General features: G+C 39.2%; 1 protein-coding gene and 1 long non-coding RNA gene across 2 annotated transcripts in view; both read right to left on the reverse strand.

The window, feature by feature from the left end:
* Window positions 1–478: 478 nt before the first annotated feature.
* LOC144303627 (uncharacterized) overlaps window positions 479–20,511 on the reverse strand; it is a 33,195-nt gene continuing 13,162 nt past the window's right edge. Inside the window, exons 5-6 of the long non-coding RNA XR_013370632.1 lie at window positions 1,302–1,328; window positions 479–820 (exon numbers count right to left, since the gene is read on the reverse strand). This is a non-coding gene — a long non-coding RNA (uncharacterized LOC144303627). The remainder of the gene's footprint in view (window positions 821–1,301; window positions 1,329–20,511) is intronic.
* On the reverse strand, window positions 6,658–7,596 carry LOC144303625 (olfactory receptor 4F6-like). Its single transcript, XM_077882076.1, has one exon. It carries the CDS (start codon window positions 7,594–7,596, stop codon window positions 6,658–6,660), a length of 939 nt encoding a protein of 312 aa, XP_077738202.1.

A 20,511-nucleotide genomic window follows, 5' to 3' on the forward strand; every position in this document is an offset into this window, starting at 1 on the left:
AAGAATCACAACTACTCCCAGATTAGAGGAAAATGCTCTTGTTGATTCCCTGTGGTACTGACTCCTGCAATGCAGTGAACACTCCACAGGCCTATAAATCATCCTGTCATGTCAATGTACTCCTGTCCTGATGTGTGTGTTCTAAGTGGCCAAGTGGATGCCACGCAGAATAGCATATTAAGATGAATGAGGGAGAATCTAGGCAGAAATAAAGCCCCAGGGAGTTCTCCAGCAAGGCACAGAGCACTGTGATTGGACAGCGATCCCCCGGGGCGTGGATTCTGGGTTTGCTTGGCAGCAGAGAAGGCTGCTGAACTAACAGGAACGGGGTTGTTAATGTAGAGTTTATGAGTCCTAGAAGTATCAGAGAGGACTGAGACCACTGATTTATAGACTGTCCCAGCTGAAATTGGCTCAAGATTTAAACTGGCTGAAGTTAGAAATTAATTGAGAAAAGACAAAGAAAAGATCAGGTACTTTAATCCTTTGACTAATCATTTGTAAAAAGGAAGCCCACAGGACAGCAGGGAGGGACCTTGGGGGCAGAAAGTGGCTCTCTGGGGCATCCAGCAGCTAAAACAGGAACCTGGAGCTTGACCTAGGTCACTAACCTGGATGGATGAGGAATTCCTCTGTAGTATCAGCTCCAGCCTTCCAGGAGTTGGAGCAGCTGGAGTGCTTCATACACAGACAGCTATGTGCTGGAGTACTAGATGCAAGCGCTGCTGGCTGCCGGCACAGAGAATGATGGTGACAGTGAGCAGACACGGTCCCCCAGCTCCCAGGAGGAAGTGCCAAAAGTAGACCACCAGTTAAAGGCCTAATGAACAAGAGACAATGGACTACAGTGAATAGCTGGAAAGCAGCTGTTTCTGCTCTCCAAGGCAAGCCCTCCCCTCCCCCACCACACCCTCCCTTGTTGCTGAAGGAGATAACCAGGAAATGCTGTCGGACATAGTTTATTTATTTATTTATTTATTTATTTATTTATTTATTTATTTTATTGGAGTTCAATTTGCCAACATATAGCATAACACCCAGTGCTCATCCTGCCAAGTGTCCCCCTCAGTGCCCATTACCCAGTCACCCCAACCCCCCGTCCACCTCCATTTCTGCTACCCCTTGTTCCTTTCCCAGAGATAGGTGTCTTTCATGTTTTGTCACCCTGACTGATATTTTCACTCATTCTCTCTCCTTTCCCTTTATTCCCTTTCATTAATTTTTATATTCACCAAATGAATGAGGCCATATAATGTTTTGGACAGAGTTTTTTAAAAGTCCCAATAAAAGCCTGTACTCACTAAGCCAGGGTCCAGGAGAAGGGCAACCTAGAAAGATGGGAAAGATTTAGACAATAACTGCTCTACTCCAGCCAAATAGCACAGAACAAGCTATGGCCCCACTTTTACCTACACCAGCAAAGACCCAGTGGGCATCTAGGCTGCTGCCCTCACAGGGGCTGTAATAAGGCAGCCTCTCTCTTCCCCTAAGCAGGCTTGTATCAGAGAAGGCTTGGCAGGAAGCTGGGACTTTTATCCCTGTCAACTTGCAAGAAGGCCCCCTAACTGCCTCCATGGTATTATTGGAGACCATATGAGAGCCTGGACTTCCATTCCTATCCAGCGTATTGAGGTGCTCCTCCCCTCCCTGCTGTTTTGTGTCTGAGAATGTTCTGATAGAGAACTGAGACTTCCACTATTGCCCAGTGGTAGTGAGGCCACCCCCATGGCAGGGTCAGTGGGGGCCTGGAACTCCCACTCCTACCTAGCTGTAACAAGTGCACCCCTGGATTCTACCTTCACTAGTAGGCTGTGCTCCTCTTTCTCCTGCTAGAGAGGTCTCACAAAAAGCCAGTTAAGTGGTGTCTGGGTGGCTCAGCGGTTGAGCATCTGCCTTTGGCTCAGGGCATGATCCCAGAATCCGGAATCAAGTCCCACATCGGGCTCCCTGCATGGAGTCTGCTTCTCTCTCTGCCTGTGTCTCTGCCTCTCTCTGTGTGTCTCTCATGAATAAAAAAAATATTTTTAAAAAGCCAGTTAAAACAGAAGATTTAAATAAGATTCAGAATCTCCTAACATTATATTCAGGCATCCTAATTGCAAGAAAACAAATCATTTGTCATAGTAAGAACTGGAAAGAGTTCAAACTAAATGGAAAAATAGTAGATATCAACACTGAGATGAGGAATTGGACTTAATCAAAATTAAAAACTTTAGGAAAAACCTTGTTTAGAAGACGAAGAGACAAATTACAGAGAGGGAGAATGTTTTACAAAGCAGGTATCTGACAAAGGACTAGTATTCAGAATATATAAAGAATTCCCCAAACACAGCATTTCAAACAATCCAATTAGAAATTGGACAAAAGGCACGAGGAGACATTTTTTTCCCTGAAGATGCACAGATAACAAATAAGCACAGAAAAAGATGTTCAACATTGTTAGCTATAAGTGAAATGGAAAGTAAAGCCACAATCAGAGATATCTTTACATCTATCAGAATAGCTAATTTTTTATTTAAATAATGACAAAACCATGTGCTGGTGAAAATACAGTGAAATTGGGTCAGTCCTATAAAGCTGGTAGGAGGGTAAAATGCTACAGCCATTCTGGGAAACAATCTGGTAGTTTCTTAAAAAAACAGAACCTGCAAATATGATCCAGTAATTTTACTCCTAGGTATTTATTACAGAGAAATGAAAACACATGTTCATGCAAAAACATGTGCTCAAATGTTTATAGCCACTTTTTTCATGATAGGCCCAAACTGAGAAACAACTTAGTTGTCCTTCAACAGGTGGAAAGAATCTCCAAGGGAATTATGCTGAGAGAAAAAAAGCCAATCTCCAAAAGTTACTCTATGATTCCATATATATAGCATTCTTGAAATGACAAGATGCTAAAAAAGAGGAACAGGTTAGCAGTTCCCAGGGATCAGGAAGGGGAGGGGCAGGACAAAGTGGGTGTGGGTACAAAAAGACAGCAGGAGGGAAGCTTGTGGTGATAGAAATATTCTGCATTTTGACTATATTAACATCAATATCCTGGTTGTAATATTGAACTATTATGGTTTCCCCAGTAAAAGTTGGGTAGATGGGTAGATGGGGGAAGATGAGTAAAGGGTACACAGGATCCCTGTGTTATTTCTTACTGCCTGATGTGAATCTATGATTATCTAAAATAAAAGTTAAGGGGGCTACCTCGGTGGCTCAGTCAGTTAAGTGACTACAATGGAATATTCCTCAGCCATTAGAAATGACAAATACCCACCATTTGCTTCAATGTGGATGAAACTGGAGGGTATTATGCTGAGCGAAATAAGTCAATCGGAGAAGGACAAACATTATATGGTCTCATTCATTTGGGGGAATATAAATAGTAGTGAAAGGGAATAGAAGGGAAGGGAGAAGAAATGGGTGGGAAATATCAGAAAGGGAGACAGAACATGGAAGACTCCTAACTCGGGGAAATGAACTAGGGGTGGTGGAAGGGGAAGAGGGCAGGGGGTGAGGGTGAATGGGTGACGGGCACTGAGGGGGGCACTTGACGGAATGAGCACTGGCTGTTATTCTGTATGTTGGCAAATTGAACACCAATAAAAAATAAATTTATTATTAAAAAAAAGTGACAGACTTCTGATTTTGGCTCAGGTCATGATCCCATAGGTCCTGAGATTGAGCCCCATGTTGGGCTTCATGCTCAGCAGGGAGTCTGCTTGAGGAATCTCTTCTGCTTTCTCTGCCCCTCCCCCTTATTTATTCTTTCAGTCATTCTAAAATAAATGAATAAATCTTAAAAATATGTATATAAAATAAAAGTTAAGAAAACAAGTCCAGACACTAATCAATATATTATTCAACACTGCTATTTTTAAGCTCTTTGTTGGTTTTATTCATTTATTTAATGATAATTAATTCATCAAAAATTTTCTATTCTGCTGTACTGATGTTATAGCAGTAAACATGATCAACACAGCCCCTCTTCACATGGAATTTAAAATGTAATGAGGAAGACCTACAACAAATAAGAAATTATGAGTATGGCCAATGTTACAGAAATGGTACTAGGCAGTGCTATAATATACAATGGAAGGAGCTCTCTTGGACCCAGGTTCTTGGAAGTATTTCTTCATAAAATGATGTTGAAACTGAGATTTGAAGAATGAATAGATGTTAATAGGCAAAGCATAAAGGACAAATGTTTCAAACAGAATAATCAGCTGGTGCAAAGCCTCAAGATGAGAAAGAGTGAATTTTTCAAGCAAGCAAAAGAAAACCAAACTGCCTCTGGAATTGCAAGCAAGGGCATATTGTCCTCTGAGGCTGGAGAGGAGGATGGGGGCTAGGTCTTAGATAGCCTGATAAATCTTGAAAAAGGATCTGTACTCTAAAAACTACAGAACACTTAAGAGTTTGTATTTTATTTTAAGAGTAGTGGTAAGTGTGTGAAGGGTCTTAAGGAGAAGAATCATATGCTTAGATTTTATATTTTAAAAAAATCTGGAGCACCTGGGGGGCTCACTCTGTTAAATGTCAGACTCTTGATTTCAGCTCAGGTTATGATCTCAGGGTTGTGAGATCAGACCATATGATGGACTCTGAGCTAAGCATGGAGCCTGCTTGATATTCTCTCTCTTTCTCTCTCCCTCTCTCTCTCTTTGTCTCTCTCCACCCTTCTACCTGCACATGCATATGCATACCTATGTTCTCTCTGTCAAAAAAATCTCTCATTCTTAATTTAGATAAGAATGAAAGCAAACAAGATTTAAAGTGGGAAGACACATAGGTAACTTAATATTCTATTTGAAAAATGATGTGTGAAGTCTTAGACAAGACCGGTGACATTTGGAAGAAAACAAGGGGACATATTTAAGAAATGTTTAGATGTTTAGCATTTGCAGATTTATTGAATAGTAGGGGTTTGGGAAGGGAGGAGTCCAGTATTACTCCTAGATTTTGCATTGAGGAACCAGGTTAATATTGGTGCCACTTATTTTGACTAGGGACCTGAAAAAGCAGCAAGTTTGAGGATGAGATGATTTTAGGTTCAGATCTGGTGAGTGGGAGATGCCCTTGAAGCAAGAAATAATACTCCTTGAAGCCTCTAGCTGAGTTGGTAATTAAAGCCAGGGGAATGGATGCTACCTAGGGATAGAATATGGAGTGAGAAAAAGCCAAATATGCAATTTGAGGAACACTGAGTTTGGTGATAGAGTGGATGAGAGAACCCAAGCAAACTGATACTGGGAAGGAATTCACAAAAAGTAGGAGGAAAAACAGGAGACTGTAGTGTCTCAGAAGCCCAGTGAAATATTTGAAAGTGGGAATGGTTAACAATGATCAAGTAAAGAACTTCCCATCCAGATGAATACCAAAACGTTAAATGAAGTATTAATGATTAATGTATGTGGAGGACACAAGGATGTTATTGGATGTTCCTGGAGAAACACTGGACAAAAAATATAGGCATTAGTTTCCTTAATTGAGCATATTTTATTTAGAGAGCAGTAGAAACAGATACATGAAAAAGTTATGTGTAATTTTAATAAGGTGTTTATTCCAAATGTAAAAACACTCAGTTAAACTGAATATGCCTTACCATTTTTGGCTTGACATTTATCCAAAGCTATCAAACTCGGATATATAAACTCTTGGGGAGTTGCTTTATCTGACCAAGAAACGATATTCAAAGAATTCAGGGCCTTTAAATACACATCTTGGGTGATTAGTCTCCTTTGGAACAGCCATTATTTCTATGCATTTAAAAAAATAAACCAGGTGATTTGATTGAATATGGAAAGACTGCATTTTTAGGATAATAGAGAGGTAGAAAAAACTATTAAAAAGCTCTGGTTTGTATTTATCTAAAGTATTGATAATGTTAAGAAAATTCTCTCCCTTCTTAAAATCACTCAAATCTAAACACAAAACTAAACAGCATCCTAAACTGACAAAGTCAGGTTTGTGTTTGGGGTTTAACATAAATAACACATAATTGATTTTGTTCTTATTTTAAGTTAAACTAAAATTAAAATAGGAATTACAACACAGAATTCATTGATTTTAATTTACTCAAGTCACATTTTATCTATTAAATCTCTAAATTTACTATGAGATATATTTATCATTTTTGAGGTATTAATTTATAATTGAGAATAAATACAATTAGCAGGTCCCAGAAAATGTCACCCAGAAAATGGTATTTGAATGTTAAATTAACTCCTAAAAATCAGCTCAGTTTTCTATTCTCATCATTCCTCATGATGGAAGTAGGTGAAGTCAGTTTATTCTCTGTGGTTAGCAAAATAAAATCACCTTTTTTTTTAAGGTATTTATTTATTTATTTGTGATAGTCACAGAGAGAGAGAGAGGCAGAGACACAGGCAGAGGGAGAAGCAGGCTCCATGCACCGGGAGCCCGACGTGGGATTCGATCCCGGGTCTCCAGGATCGCGCCCTGGGCCAAAGGCAGGCGCCAAACCGCTGCGCCATCCAGGGATCCCTAAAATCACCCTTGATTCAATAATCAGTTTCTACAGGTGGACCTTTGTTGAACTATTTCTCCAAATAATAGTTCTTACCATAGTAACAATGACAGTCACGTGAATTGCGGTGTTCCTGGTGAACCTGCAGCATGTTGTATGTAGATCTGCTCCATTCATTATGAGATCCCATGAAGACCCACAATCCTTTTGGCCAGTCTTCTCATGGCCACTCTCATGTCTTTGTTTCTTAATGTATAGATGGCAGGATTCAAGAGGGGTGTGATAGCGAAGTCCACAATGAATAAATACTTATCCAGTGATGTTGTAGGGAAAGGCCACACATAGAGAAACATGCATGGCATAAAAAACAAAATCACTACAGTGATGTGAGCTGACAGTGTGACAAATGCTTTGGATAAATCCCCTGAAGAACGTTTCCAGACAGTGACCAAAATGAAGATATAGGATATAATTAAAGAGAAGAAGGTAGCCATGGATATAAACCCACTGTTAGCAATGATTACAAACTCTAGCTTATAAGTGTCTACACAAGCAAGTTTCATGACCCGAGGAAAATCACAGTAAAAACTATCAACTTCATTAGGGCCACAAAAGGGCAAGTTTATGACAAAAACAAACTGAGATACAGCATGAACTATCCCCACTATCCAGGCAGCTGCTACAAAGGAGACACACATTTTAGAGCTCATGATGGTCAGGTAGTGGAGAGGCTTACAGATTGCAGTGTACCGGTCATATGCCATGGCTATGAGCAGCACCATCTCAACTCCACCCATGACATGAATAAAAAATATCTGTATCATGCATTTTGGAAAGGAAATGATGTTGTGGTCAGTGAAAAGATCAGAGATCATTTTGGGGACTGTAGTAGATGATAAACCTAGATCAAGTAGGGAGAGATTGGCCAGTAAGAAGTACATGGGGGTGTGTAAATGACAGTCAATAATTACCGTGAACACAATGAAGAGGTTTCCTAAGATAATTCCCACATAGAACACAGAGAAGAATAAAAAGAGAAAAAGGTGCATGTCCCATGAATTTGAAAGTCCAATCAATACAAATTCAGATACCACAGAGTCATTTGCTGCATCCATTGGCTCAATCAGTAGAGAAGATGCTGAAGTATTCTGAGGGTAGAAAGTAAGGAAGAACTGAGAACTATGGGAACTGAACATTGATATGTTGTTTGCCTATCAATGCTTTTGTAGGAACTATGCTGCAAATGCCAAAATGTACTATTGGAAAACATACAGAGAGGGCAGGTGAAAGGAAGATAAATGAGTAGGAGAAATGAGATAATCAAAAGTTAGACTGGAGAGAGAAGGAAACAATATTATTTAGAAATATGGAGGAATTAAGAGCAAAAAAAAAATACCTTCTGGTAGCAAGCCTCTTTACCATGCTCATTGTGCTTATTTAGTCTTTTTCATATATATTCAAGAAAATAGCTTTTGTATCATGAATAGTCAGCCATACTTTGAATATTCAAAGTTAATCACAGTTGTATACATATATTCTAATAGAATGTACTCTCTGATTATTCTTTTACTTACACTTGTGAGATCTCAGGCATTAATCACTCATAGAATAGTCACCAGACATTGAGTGAAAGAGTGTTGAATCTAAGAGGAATGCTTACACAAAATGAAAAGGCTTAGTATTCTGATAGTTCACAATACTTGTGACTGCAACGAATCACTTGGAGAAATACACTTTAAATCAAGTGACCCTCCTGACCCCAAAGACAGTGTCAGATAACACAGAAAAAGGGCTTCTCAGTACTTTGGTAGGATTGAGAGATTTTGTACTCTTGAGAGGTCTATTCTAGGATTAATGAGTTCTTAATCATTAATGTGTAATGAGTAAGAACTCATTGAGTAATGTGTAATGAGTAATGTGTAATGCAATTCAAGCACAGAAGTGAGAGATCATGGAGTCTTCATTGAGATAAAATATTTAGTCAATGTACACTAAGAGCATGTAAAAACTACAGGATCCCAAAGAGTCATTAAAGTTAAAGGTTAAAGTTTAGTTAAAGTTTAGTTCAGCTAAAATGCTATTTGAAGGTGAGTAAAATTGTTATAATAATTTTTTCAAAGGGAGTATCTATTATCACTATGGATAAGTAGAAAAGTTGGAGATGTATATACATATGTATAAAGTACATGTTGGGATTCATTCATTATTTAATCTAAAGTGAAAAATTAAAAACACATTTAAAAGAAGATATGAGAAGACATGCATAAAGGGGAATTTGATAAGATTAATATTTGAGTGAGTGTGCTATTATAAATGGTGCAAATTTAAATTTGTTGACATGTTCACTATATTGTAAAGCAACAAAAATTTTTTACAAGTATGTATTATATGATATGCTCTTTATAAGTATACACTACAAAAATATGTAAATATATACATCAACATCTCAAGATCACTGGATAATGACATTTGAGGTAATTTTAATATTGGAAAGATTGATCATGTATATTTTTTTTTCTAAGTTGGCCATGTGTTTCTAATAAAAATTATGAAAAGGTGGAAATAGATCATAAATACAGAGAGGAAACTGGTGGTTGCCAGAGACAAGGGTGGCAGAGGGTTGGACAAAGAGGAATGAAGGGAGCGGGAGGTATAGGCTTCCAATTGTGAAATGAATAAGTCATGGGGATGGAATGTACAGCATAGAGAATATAGTTGATGGTATTATAAGAGTGTTAGATGGTAACACATTGTAGTCATACTTGTGAACATAGTAATATATATATTATATAAAACACATATATATATGACAATGGAATGTGACTCAGCCATCAGAAAAGATGAATACCCACCATTTACATCGACATGGTTGGAACTGGAGAGTATTATGCTGGATGAAATAAGTCAATCGATAAAGACAATTATCATATGGTTTCTATGAACAGCTACACTCCAAAAAATCAGGCAATCTAGAAGAAATGGACACATTTCTGGAAAACCACAAACTACCAAAATGCAACAAGAAGAAATAGAGAATCTTAACAGGCCAATAACCAGGGAGGAAATTGAAGCAGTCATCAAAAATCTCCCAAGACACAAAAGTACAGGGCCAGATGGCTTCCCTGGGAAATTCTATCAAACGTTTAAAGAAGAAACCATACCTATTCTACTAAAGCTGTTTGGAAAGATAGAAAAGAGGTGGAGTACTTCCAAACTCATTCTACGAGGTCAGCATCACCTTAATCCCAAAACCAGACAAAGACCCCACCACAAAAGAGAACTATAGACCAATATCCCTGATGAACATGGATGCAAAAATTCTCAACAAGATACTAGCCAATAGTATACAACAGTACATTAAGAAAATTATTCACCATGACCAAGTGGGATTTATCCCCGGGATGCAAGGCTGCTTCAACACTCGTAAAACAATCAATGTGATTCATCATATCAGCAAGAGAAAAACCAAGAACCATATGATCCTCTCATTAGATGCAGAGAAAGCATTTGACAAAATACAGCATCCATTGCTGATCAAAACTCTTCAGAGTGTAGGGATAGAGGGGACATTCTTTAACATCTTAAAAGCCATCTACGAAAAAGCCACAGCCAATATAATTCTCAATGGGGAAGCACTGCGGGCCTTTCCCCTAAGGTCAGGAACAAGACAGGGATGTCCACTCTCACCACTGCTGTTCAACATAGTACTAGAAGTCCTAGCCTCAGCAATCAGACAACAAAAAGACATTAAAGGCATTCAAATTGGCAAAGAAGAAGTCAAACTCTCCCACTTCACCGATGACATGATACTGTACGTAGAAAACCCAAAAGCCTCCACCCCAAGATTGCTAGAACTCATACAGCAATTTGGCAGTGCAACAGGATACAAAATCAATGCCCAGAGAAATCAGTATCATTTCTATACACTAACAATGAGACTGAAGAAAGAGAAATTAAGGAGTCAATCGCATTTACAATTGCGCCCAAAAGCATAAGATACCTAGGAATAAACCTCACCAAAGAGGTAAAGGATCTATACCCTCAAAACTATAGAACACTTCTGAAAGAAATTGAGGAAGACACAAAGAGATGGAAAAATATTCCATGCTCATGGATTGGCAGAATTAATATTGTGAAAATGTCAATGTTACCCAGGGCAATTTGCACATTTAATGCAATCCCTATCAAAATACCATGGACTTTCTTCAGAGAGTTGGAAAAAATTATTTTAGGATTTGTGTGGAATCAGAAAGACCCCAAATAGCCAGGAGAATTTTAAAAAAGAAAACCATATCTGGGGGCATCACAATGCCAGATTTCAGGTTGTACTACAAAGCTGTGGTCATCAAGACAGTGTGGTACTGGCACAAAAACAGACACAAAGATCAATGGAACAGAATAGAGAACCCATAAGTGGACCCTGAACTTTATGGTCAACTAATATTCGACAAAGGAGGAAAGACTATCCACTGGAAGAAAGACAGTCTCTTCAATAAATGGTGCTGGGAAAATTGGACATCCACATGCAGAAGAATGAAACTAGACCACTCTCTTTCACCATACACAAAGATAAACTCAAAATGGATGAAAGATCTAAATGTGAGACAAGATTCCATCAAAATCCTAGAGGAGAACATAGGCAACATCCTTTTTGAACTCGGCCACAGTAACTTCTTGCAAGATACATGCACGAAGGCAAAAGAAACAAAGCAAAAATGAACTATTGGGACTTCATCAAGATAAGAAGCTTTTGTACAACAAAAGATATAGTCAACAAAACTAAAAGACAACCTACACAATGGGAGAAGATATTTGCAACTGACGTATCAGATAAAGGGCTAGTTTCCAAGATCTATAAAGAACTTATTAAACTCAACAGCAAAGAAACAAACAATCCAATCATGAAATGGGCAAAAGACATGAACAGAAATCTCACAGAGGAAGACATAGACATGGCCAACAAGCACATGAGAAAATGCTCTGCATCACTTGCCATCAGGGAAATACAAATCAAAACCACAATGAGATCCCACCTCACACCAGTGAGAAGGGGGAAATTAACAAGGCAGGAAACCACAAATGTTGGAGAGGATGTGGAGAAAAGGGAACCCTCTTGCACTGTTGGTGGGAACGTGAACTGGTGCAGCCACTCTGGAGAACTGTGTGGAGGTTCCTCAAAGAGTTAAAAATAGATTTGCCTTATGACCCAGCAATTGCACTGCTGGGCATTTATCCCAAAGATACAGATGCAATGAAATGCCAGGACATCTGCAACCCGATGTTTATAGCAGCGATGTCGACAATAGCCAAACTGTGGAAGGAGCCTCGGTGTCCGTCAACAGATGAATGGATAAAGAAGATGTGATTTATGTATACAATGGAATATTAGCCATTAGAAATGACAAATACCCACCATTTGGTTCGACGTGGATGGAACGTGAGGGTATTATGCTGAGTGAAGTAAGTCAATCGGAGAAGGACAAACATTATATGGTCTCATTCATTTGGAGAATATAAATAATAGTGAAAGGGAATAAAGGGGAAAGGAGAAAAAATAAGTGGGAAATATCAGAAAGGGAGACAGATCATGAAAGACTCCTAACTGTGGGAAACGAACTAGGAGTGGTTGAAGGGGAGGTGGGCGGGGGGTGGGCGTGACTGAAAGGGCACTTGACGGGATGAGCACTGGGTGTTATTCTGTATGTTGACAAATTGAACACCAATAAAAAATAAATTTATTAAAAATAAAAATAAAAAGTAAAAATACCATATGGTTTCATTCACATGTGGAATATAAGAAATACTGCAGAGGACCATAAGGGAAGGGAGGGAAAAGTGGGAAGAAATCAGAGAGGGAGATAAATCATGAGAGATTGTTTTTTTTAATAATAAATTTATTTTTTATTGGTGTTCAATTTGCCAACATACAGAATAACACCCAGTTCTCATTAACTCTGAGAAACAAACTGAGGGTTGCTGAAGGGGAGCTGGGTGGAGGGATGGGGTAACTGGGTGATAGGCACTAAGGAGAGCATGTGGTGTGATGAGCACTGGCTATTATATGCAACTGATGAATTATTGAAAACTATCATCTGAAACTAATTATGTACTACATAGTGGCTAATTGAGTTTAAATAAAATATTTTAGCTACACAAATAAAATATATGTATATATGAAATGAAGGTGAATTCAAATAAGTTAAAAAATTTTTAGTTGTTTTTTGTTCTTTGAAAATGTTAAAGCATCAGAAATTCTTTGGAGCTAAATTCTCAAAAGAGATAGTTGCTATCCTTGCTGGATATTTTGACTTTAACATTCAGAACATAGGAACCTTTTTAAGTAGGTAATGCAGAAAATCAGATAGAACTTAGGTCTTTCAAATTTAGTGATTGAAAATTCTATCTCCTTCAGGGGCAAGATCACTTATAACCAAACTAAAACTGAAAACACAAGGAAGCAAAGCTGTCCAAAACTCATTTTGCCAATGTCCTGTCATTGTATCATATTCATGATTTTTTTAAAATTTCTCCTCTTAATCATCTTAACTTGCTTCTAATAGAGGTCCTTTTCACAACTGATGGACATTAATTCTATTAAGTCATATTCATTCTTATCATTATCCCTCTACTTCTTGACTCAGTCATTGGCTAACATCATCAAAAGCTTTGTCAGATATGCCAAGTGGAGGGAACTGACTCACTCCAGCATTCCCTGGATGAGGGCAAAGAATCATTTCCATTTATGTGGTCTGTTAGAAGCATGAGTGGGAATTGGGTGGGCAAGACATATTTAACATATTTGATCCTCACAATAGGAAACATGGAATATCACATAAGATGGTGAAGGGAGTGGTGATGGATGCAAGATCCTTGCGATATTAATCCACCAAAGGGACAGCAAAATTGTTAATTCTTTCAGAAATCTCTTTCTTAGATAATAATTTAATTTTGCAATTACAATAGTAAGAATAGTGTTCAAAAAGTATGGAATAACTAGTGACAGAAGGGAAGTATACAAGTGGAAAAGAAACAGAAAGTAGAATGAGAGTATAAGAAGAGAGAGTTTATTGTGGTATTGCTCAACATTAGGAGCATTTTTTTTTTTACCCACCTGTTCTGTTCTAAGGTGTGCAGCAGCGTTTGTAGAAACTCAAAAATTTTCATTTCTGCTTTGTAGTATAGTCACATCCAAGACAAAATATATGTTTCTTCCCAATGAGAATACAGTTAATTAGTAGTAGTAGGTGTTAGTGACCCATTGATGTTTCTCAGATCTCTAATAACTAGCCTTTTATTGATTCCTCCTGGGAACCAGGTCTGTGAGTCATGTTAATTTTCCCAAGAGAAAAAAATATCAGAAGAGTTACTTGGTGATGAGAGTTTTTATTTATTTATTATTTTATTTATTTATTCATGAGAGAGAGAGAGAGAGAGAGAGGCAGAAACACAGAGGGAGAGGGAGAGAAGCAGGTTCCACGCAGCGAGGCCGACACGGGACTGGATCCCTAGTCTCCAGGATCACATCACGGCGGAAGGCTGCGCCAAACCGCTGGGCCACGGGGACTTCCGGGTGATGAGAGTTTTTTTTTTTTTTTAAAAAAGATCAGTGTTTGAATATCTCCTGTATATTAGACAATATAACATGGTGGATGGGCAGAAAATAAGTACCATTTAAATCAGGAAATGTGGAAATGTGAGCCTACTTAGATATGCTGGTTTGGGAAGAGTGAGAAGTCTTCCACAATTATTGCAGATGCCTTTATTTATGGAATGGGAGAGTTGAGCCATATGTATAAATTTTTTTTTCCAGAACAAGCAAGAGGCTTTATGCAAGGGTGGTATTCTCATAAGCATTCATGATTCTTTCCCATTCAAAATGGTTTATATCTTACTTATTCCAAACTCTATCATGTAACACTAAAAATGTATTGAATGGACAAATGAATAAATAAATATCTTTGTGAAACTATTCTATTCTTTAATCATATTGGATTCTAACCAGACAAAAGTGGTATGGGACCGTGATGAACTGTTGAACAAAAGAAAAAAGCTTATAAATGTTATTCTAGATTGGGAGTTGAAAAATTATATATTTTTTATTTTTTTATTTATTTTTATTTTTTTAAATTTATTTTTTATTGGTGTTCAATTTACTAACATACAGAATAACCCCGATGTTTATAGCAGCAATGGCCACGATAGCCAAACTGTGGAAGGAGCCTCGGTGTCCAACGAAAGATGAATGGATAAAGAAGATGTGGTTTATGTATACAATGGAATATTACTCAGCTATTAGAAATGACAAATACCCACCATTTGCTTCAACGTGGATGGAACTGGAGGGTATTATGCTGAGGGAGTTGAAAAATTATAACCCATAGGCCAAGTTTGCATCACTGCCTGTTCCTAAAAAAAACCCAAAACAAAACATAACTAATGAACAAATTCATTTTAGTTATAGGATATGAAATATAGAAAATTTAGTATCATTTCTGTACACTGACAACATATTTTCTGAAAAAGAAATAACAAAATCAAGCCCATTCTACAATAGCATCAAAAATACCATAAAATGCTTGGGAATTAATTTTACCAAACAGGTGAAAAATCACTACTTCAGAAACTATAAGACATTTCTGGGGAAAAAAGGACAAATAAATGGAAAGTTATTCTGTATTCATGGATTAAAAGAATTAGTATTGTTGAAATTTCCATAGTATTGAATGCTAACTGTAAATTTGATGAAACATCTATTAAGATTCCAATAGCATTTTTTTTTACAGAGTAGAAAAAACACTCCTAAGATTTATATGGAACCTGAAGAGCCTGAATAGTTAAATCTTGGGAAAGAAAAACAGGAGGCATCAATCTTCCTGATTTCAAGCTATTTATGAAGCTATAGTAATTGCAACAGGATAGTACTGGCATAGAAACAGACAAATAAAACAATGGACCAGAACTCAGACCTCAGAAATAAAGACAGAGTTAGGAGTCTTTCATGTTCTGTCTCCCTTTCTGATATTTCCCATTCATTTTTCTCCTTTCCCCTTTATTCCCTTTCACTATTTTTTATATTCCCCAAATGAATGAGATCATATGATGTTTATCCTTCCCCGATTCACTTGTTTCACTCAGCATAATACCCTCCAGTTCCATCCATGTCGAAGCAAATGGTGGGTATTTGTCGTTTCTAATGGCTGAGGAATATTCCATTGTATACTAGGGGTGGTGGAAAGGGAGGTGGGCAGGGGGTGGCGGTAACTAGGTGACGGGCACTGAGGGGGGCACTTGATGGGATGAGCACTGGGTGTTATTCTATATGTTGGCAAATTGAATACCAATAAAAAATAAATTTATTTTAAAAAAAAGCACTTGGAAAAAAAAGAAAGAAAGCCAAGCATATACATTCAACTACTATTTGAAATAAGAACCAAGAATATTCAATGAAAAAAAGTCTCTTATACATATGCTGTGCTAATTGGGTATTCTTATGTAAAAGAATGAAACTAGACCCCTATGCTACAACATTCTTTTTATGTATATTTTTAAATTAATTCTTGAAATTAATTTAAAATAGATTACCTGAAACCATTAAATTCCTAAAAGAAAACTTAGGAAGGAGGAGGGGCAAGAAGTCGGAAGAATAGGGTCCCCAAATCACCTATCCCCACCAAATTACCTAGATAACCTTCAACTCGTCCTGAAAATCTACGAATTCGGCCTGAGATTTAAAGAGAGACCATCTGGAACGCTACAGTGAGAAGAGTTCGCGCTTCTATCAAGGTAGGAAGACGGGGAAAAAGAAATAAAGAATCAAAAGGCATCCAAGGGGGAGGGGCCCGCGAGGAGCCGGGCTGAGCCGGGGCGAGTGTCCCCAGGACAGGAGAGCCCCGTCCCGGAGACGCAGGAGCTGCACCGACCTTCCCGGGGAAAAGGGGCTCGCGGGGAAGTGGAGCAGGACCCAGGAGGGCGGGGATGCCCTCGGGCTCCCGGGGACACTAACAGACACCTGCGCCCCGGAGATGCGCCGAGCTCCCTAAGGGCTGCAGCGCGCACGGCGGGACCCGGAGCAGCTCGGGGGGCTCGGGGGCGGCTCCGCGGAGGGGGCTGCAGGGCGGGGGCAGCTCGGGGGGCTCGGGGCGGCTCCGCAGAGGGGGCTGCGGGGCTGGAGCACGAATCCAACAGCGCAGGCACCGGAGCACGAGGCACCGGGACACAGCCCAGGATCCAGCCTTCCCCGGGACAGGCAGAGGCCAGGAGGGCCCAGGACAGCGAGGACGCTCCTGCCCCAGCTGAGCAGATCAGCGGCCCCGCCCCGGAGCCTCCAGGCCCTACAGACGGAGAGCTCCGGAGTTACTGCGGGAGCTGACTCCAGGGCTCCAGAGCTAGCCCCTCCACTGCGGTTCCTCCTGGGGCCTCACTGGGTGAACAACCCCCACTGAGCCCTGCACCAGGCAGGGGGTTGAGCAGCTCCCCCAAGTGCTAACACCTGAAAATCAGCACAACAGGCCCCTCCCCCAGAAGACCAGCTAGACGGACAAGTTCCAGGGGAAGTCAAGGGACTTAAAGTATACAAAATCAGAAGATACTCCCCCGTGTGTTTTTTTTTCTTTTTGATTTCTGTTTGCTTCCCCCATCCTTTTTTTTTCCTTTCTTTCTTTTTCTTTCTCTTTTTCTTCTCTTTTTCTTTTTTCTTTTTCTCTTTTCTTTCCTTCTTTCTCTCCTCTCTTTTTCTCCTTTTCCCAATACAACTTGCTTTTGGCCACTCTGCACTGAGCAAAATGACTACAAGGAAAACCTCACCTCAAAAGAAAGAATCAGAAACAGTCCACTCTCCCACAGAGTTACAAAATCTGGATTACAATTCAATGTTAGAAAGCCAATTCAGAAGCACTATTACAAAGCTACTGGTGACTCTAGAAAAAAGCATAAAGGACTTGAGAGACTTCATGACTGCAGAATTTAGATCCAATCGGGAAGAAATTAAAAATCAACTGAATGAGATGGAATCCAAACTAGAAGTCCTAACGACCAGGGTTAACGAGGTGGAAGAACAGGTGAGTGACATAGAAGACAAGTTGATGGCAAAGAGGGAAACTGAGGAAAAAAGAGACAAACAAAAGACCATGAAGATAGATTAAGGGAAATAACGACAGCCTGAGGAAGAAAAACCGACGTAATTGGGGTGCTTGAGGGTGCCGAAAGGGCCAGAGGGCCAGAATATGTATTTGAACAAATCATAGCTGAAATCTTTCCTAATCTGGGAAGGGAAACAGCCATTCAGATCCAGGAAATAGAGATATCCCCCCCCCCTTAAAATGAATAAAAACCGTTCAACACCTCGACATTTAATAGTGAAGCTTGCAAATTCCAAAGATAAAGAGAAGATCCTTAAAGCAGCAAGAGACAAGAAATCCCTCATTTTATGGGGAGGAGTATTAGGGTAAGAGCAGACCTCTCCACAGAGACCTGGCAGGCCAGAAAGGGCTGGCAGGATATTCAGGGTCCTAAATGAGACGAACATGCAACCAAGAATACTTTATCCAGCAAGGCTCTCATTCAAAATGGAAGGAGAGATACAGAGCTTCCAAGACAGGCAGGAACTGAAAGAATATGTGACCTCCAAACCAGCTCTGCAAAAAATTTTAAGGGGAACTCTTAAAATTCCCCTTTAAGAAGAAGTTCAGTGCAACAATCCACAAAAACAAGGACTGAATAGATATCATGATGACACTAAACTCATATCTTTCAATAGTAACTCTGAATGTGAACGGGCTTAATGACCCCATCAAAAGGCTCAGGGTGTCAGACTGGATAAAAAAAAGCAGGACCCATCTATTTGCTGTCTACAAGAGACTCATTTTAGACAGAAGGACACCTAAAGCCTGAAAATAAAAGGTTGGAGAACCATCTTCCATTCAAATGGTCCTCAAAAGAAAGCAGGGGTAGCCATCCTTATATCAGATAAACTAAAATTTACCCCGAAGACTGTAGTGAGAGATGAAGAGGGACACTATATCATACTTAAAGGATCTATCCAACGAGAGGACTTAACAATCCTCAATAAATATGCCCCAAATGTGGGAACTGCCAAATATATCAATCAATTAATAACCAAAGTTAAGACATACTTAGATAATAATACACTTATACTTGGTGACTTCAATCTAGCGCTTTCTACACTCGATAGGTCTTCTAAACACAGCATCTCCAAAGAAACGAGAGCTTTAAATGATACACTGGACCAGATGGATTTCACGGATATCTACAGAACTTTACATCCAAACTCAACTGAATACACATTCTTGTCAAGTGCACATGGAACTTTCTCCAGAATAGACCACATACGGGGTCACAAATCAGGTCTGAACTGATACCAAAAGATTGCAATCATCCCCTGCATATTCTCAGACCATAATGCCTTGAAACTAGAACTAAATCACAACAAGAAGTTTGGAAGGACTTCAAACACGTGGAGGTTAAGGACCATCCTTCTAAAAGATGAAAGAGTCAACCAGGAAATTAAGGAAGAATTAAAAAGATTCATGGAAACTAATGAGAATGAAGATACAACCATTCAAAATCTTTGGGATGCAGCAAAAGCAGCCCTGAGGGGGAAATACATCGCAATACAAGCATCCATTCAAAAACTGGAAAGAACTCAAATACAAAAGCTAACCTTACACTTAAAGGAGCTAGAGAAAAAACAGCAAATACATCCTACACCCAGCAGAAGAAGAGAGTTAATAAAGATTCGAGCAGAACTCACCGAAATCGAGTCCAGAAGAACTGTGGAAGATATCAACAGAACCAGGAGTTGGTTCTTTGACAGAATTAATAAGATAGATAAACCATTAGCCAGCCTTGTTAAAAAGAAGAGAGAGAAGACTCAAATTAATAAAATCATGAATGAGAAAGGAGAGATCACTACCAACACCAAGGAAATACAAACGATTTTAAAAACCTATTATGAGCAGCCATACGCCAATAAATTAGGCAATCTGGAAGAAATGGACGCATTTCTGGAAAGCCACAAACTACCAAAACTGGAACAGGAAGAAATAGAAAACCTGAACAGGCCAATAATCAGGGAGGAAATTGAAGCAGTCATCCAAAACCTCCCAAGACACAAAAGTCCAGGGTCAGATGGCTTCCCAGGGGAATTCTATCAAACGTTTAAAGAAGAAACCATACCTATCCTACTAAAGCTGTTTGGAAAGATAGAAAGAGATGGAGTACTTCCAAATTCATTCTATGAGGCCAGCATCACCTTCATTCCAAAACCAGACAAAGACCCCACCAAAAAGGAGAATTACAGACTTATAACCCTGATGAACATGGATGCAAAAATTCTCAACAAGACACTAGCCAATAGGATACAACAGCACATTAAGAAAATTATTCACCATGACCAAGTACGATTTATTCCTGGGACTCAAGTCTGGTTCAACACTCGTAAAACAATCAATGTGATTCATCATATCAGCAAGAGAAAAAACAAGGACCATAGGATCCTCTCATTAGATGCAGAGAAAGCATTTGACAAAATACAGCATCCATTCCTGATCAAAACTCTTCAGAATGTAGGGATAGAGGGAACATTCCTCCACATCTTAAAAGCCATCTACGAAAAGCCCGCAGCAAATATCATTCTCAATGGGGAAACACTGGGAGCCTTTCCCCTAAGATCAGGAACAAGACAGGGATGTCCACTCTCACCACTGCTATTCAACATAGTACTGGAAGTCCTAGCCTCAGCAATCAGACAACAAAAGACATTAAAGGCATTCGAATTGGCTTAGAAGAAGTCAAACTCTCCCTCTTCGCTGATGACATGATACTCTACATAGAAAACCCAAAAGCCTCCACCCCAAATTGCTAGAACTCATACAGCAATTTGGCAGTGTGGAAGGATACAATGTCAATGCCCAGATATCTGTGGCATTTCCATACAGTAACAATAAGACTGAAGAAAGAGAAATTAAAGAGTCAATCCCATTTACAATTGCACTCAAAAGCATAAGATACCT

Source organism: Canis aureus, chromosome 32, assembly GCF_053574225.1.
Source record: "Canis aureus isolate CA01 chromosome 32, VMU_Caureus_v.1.0, whole genome shotgun sequence".
In the NCBI taxonomy this organism is placed as follows: Eukaryota; Metazoa; Chordata; class Mammalia; order Carnivora; family Canidae; genus Canis; species Canis aureus.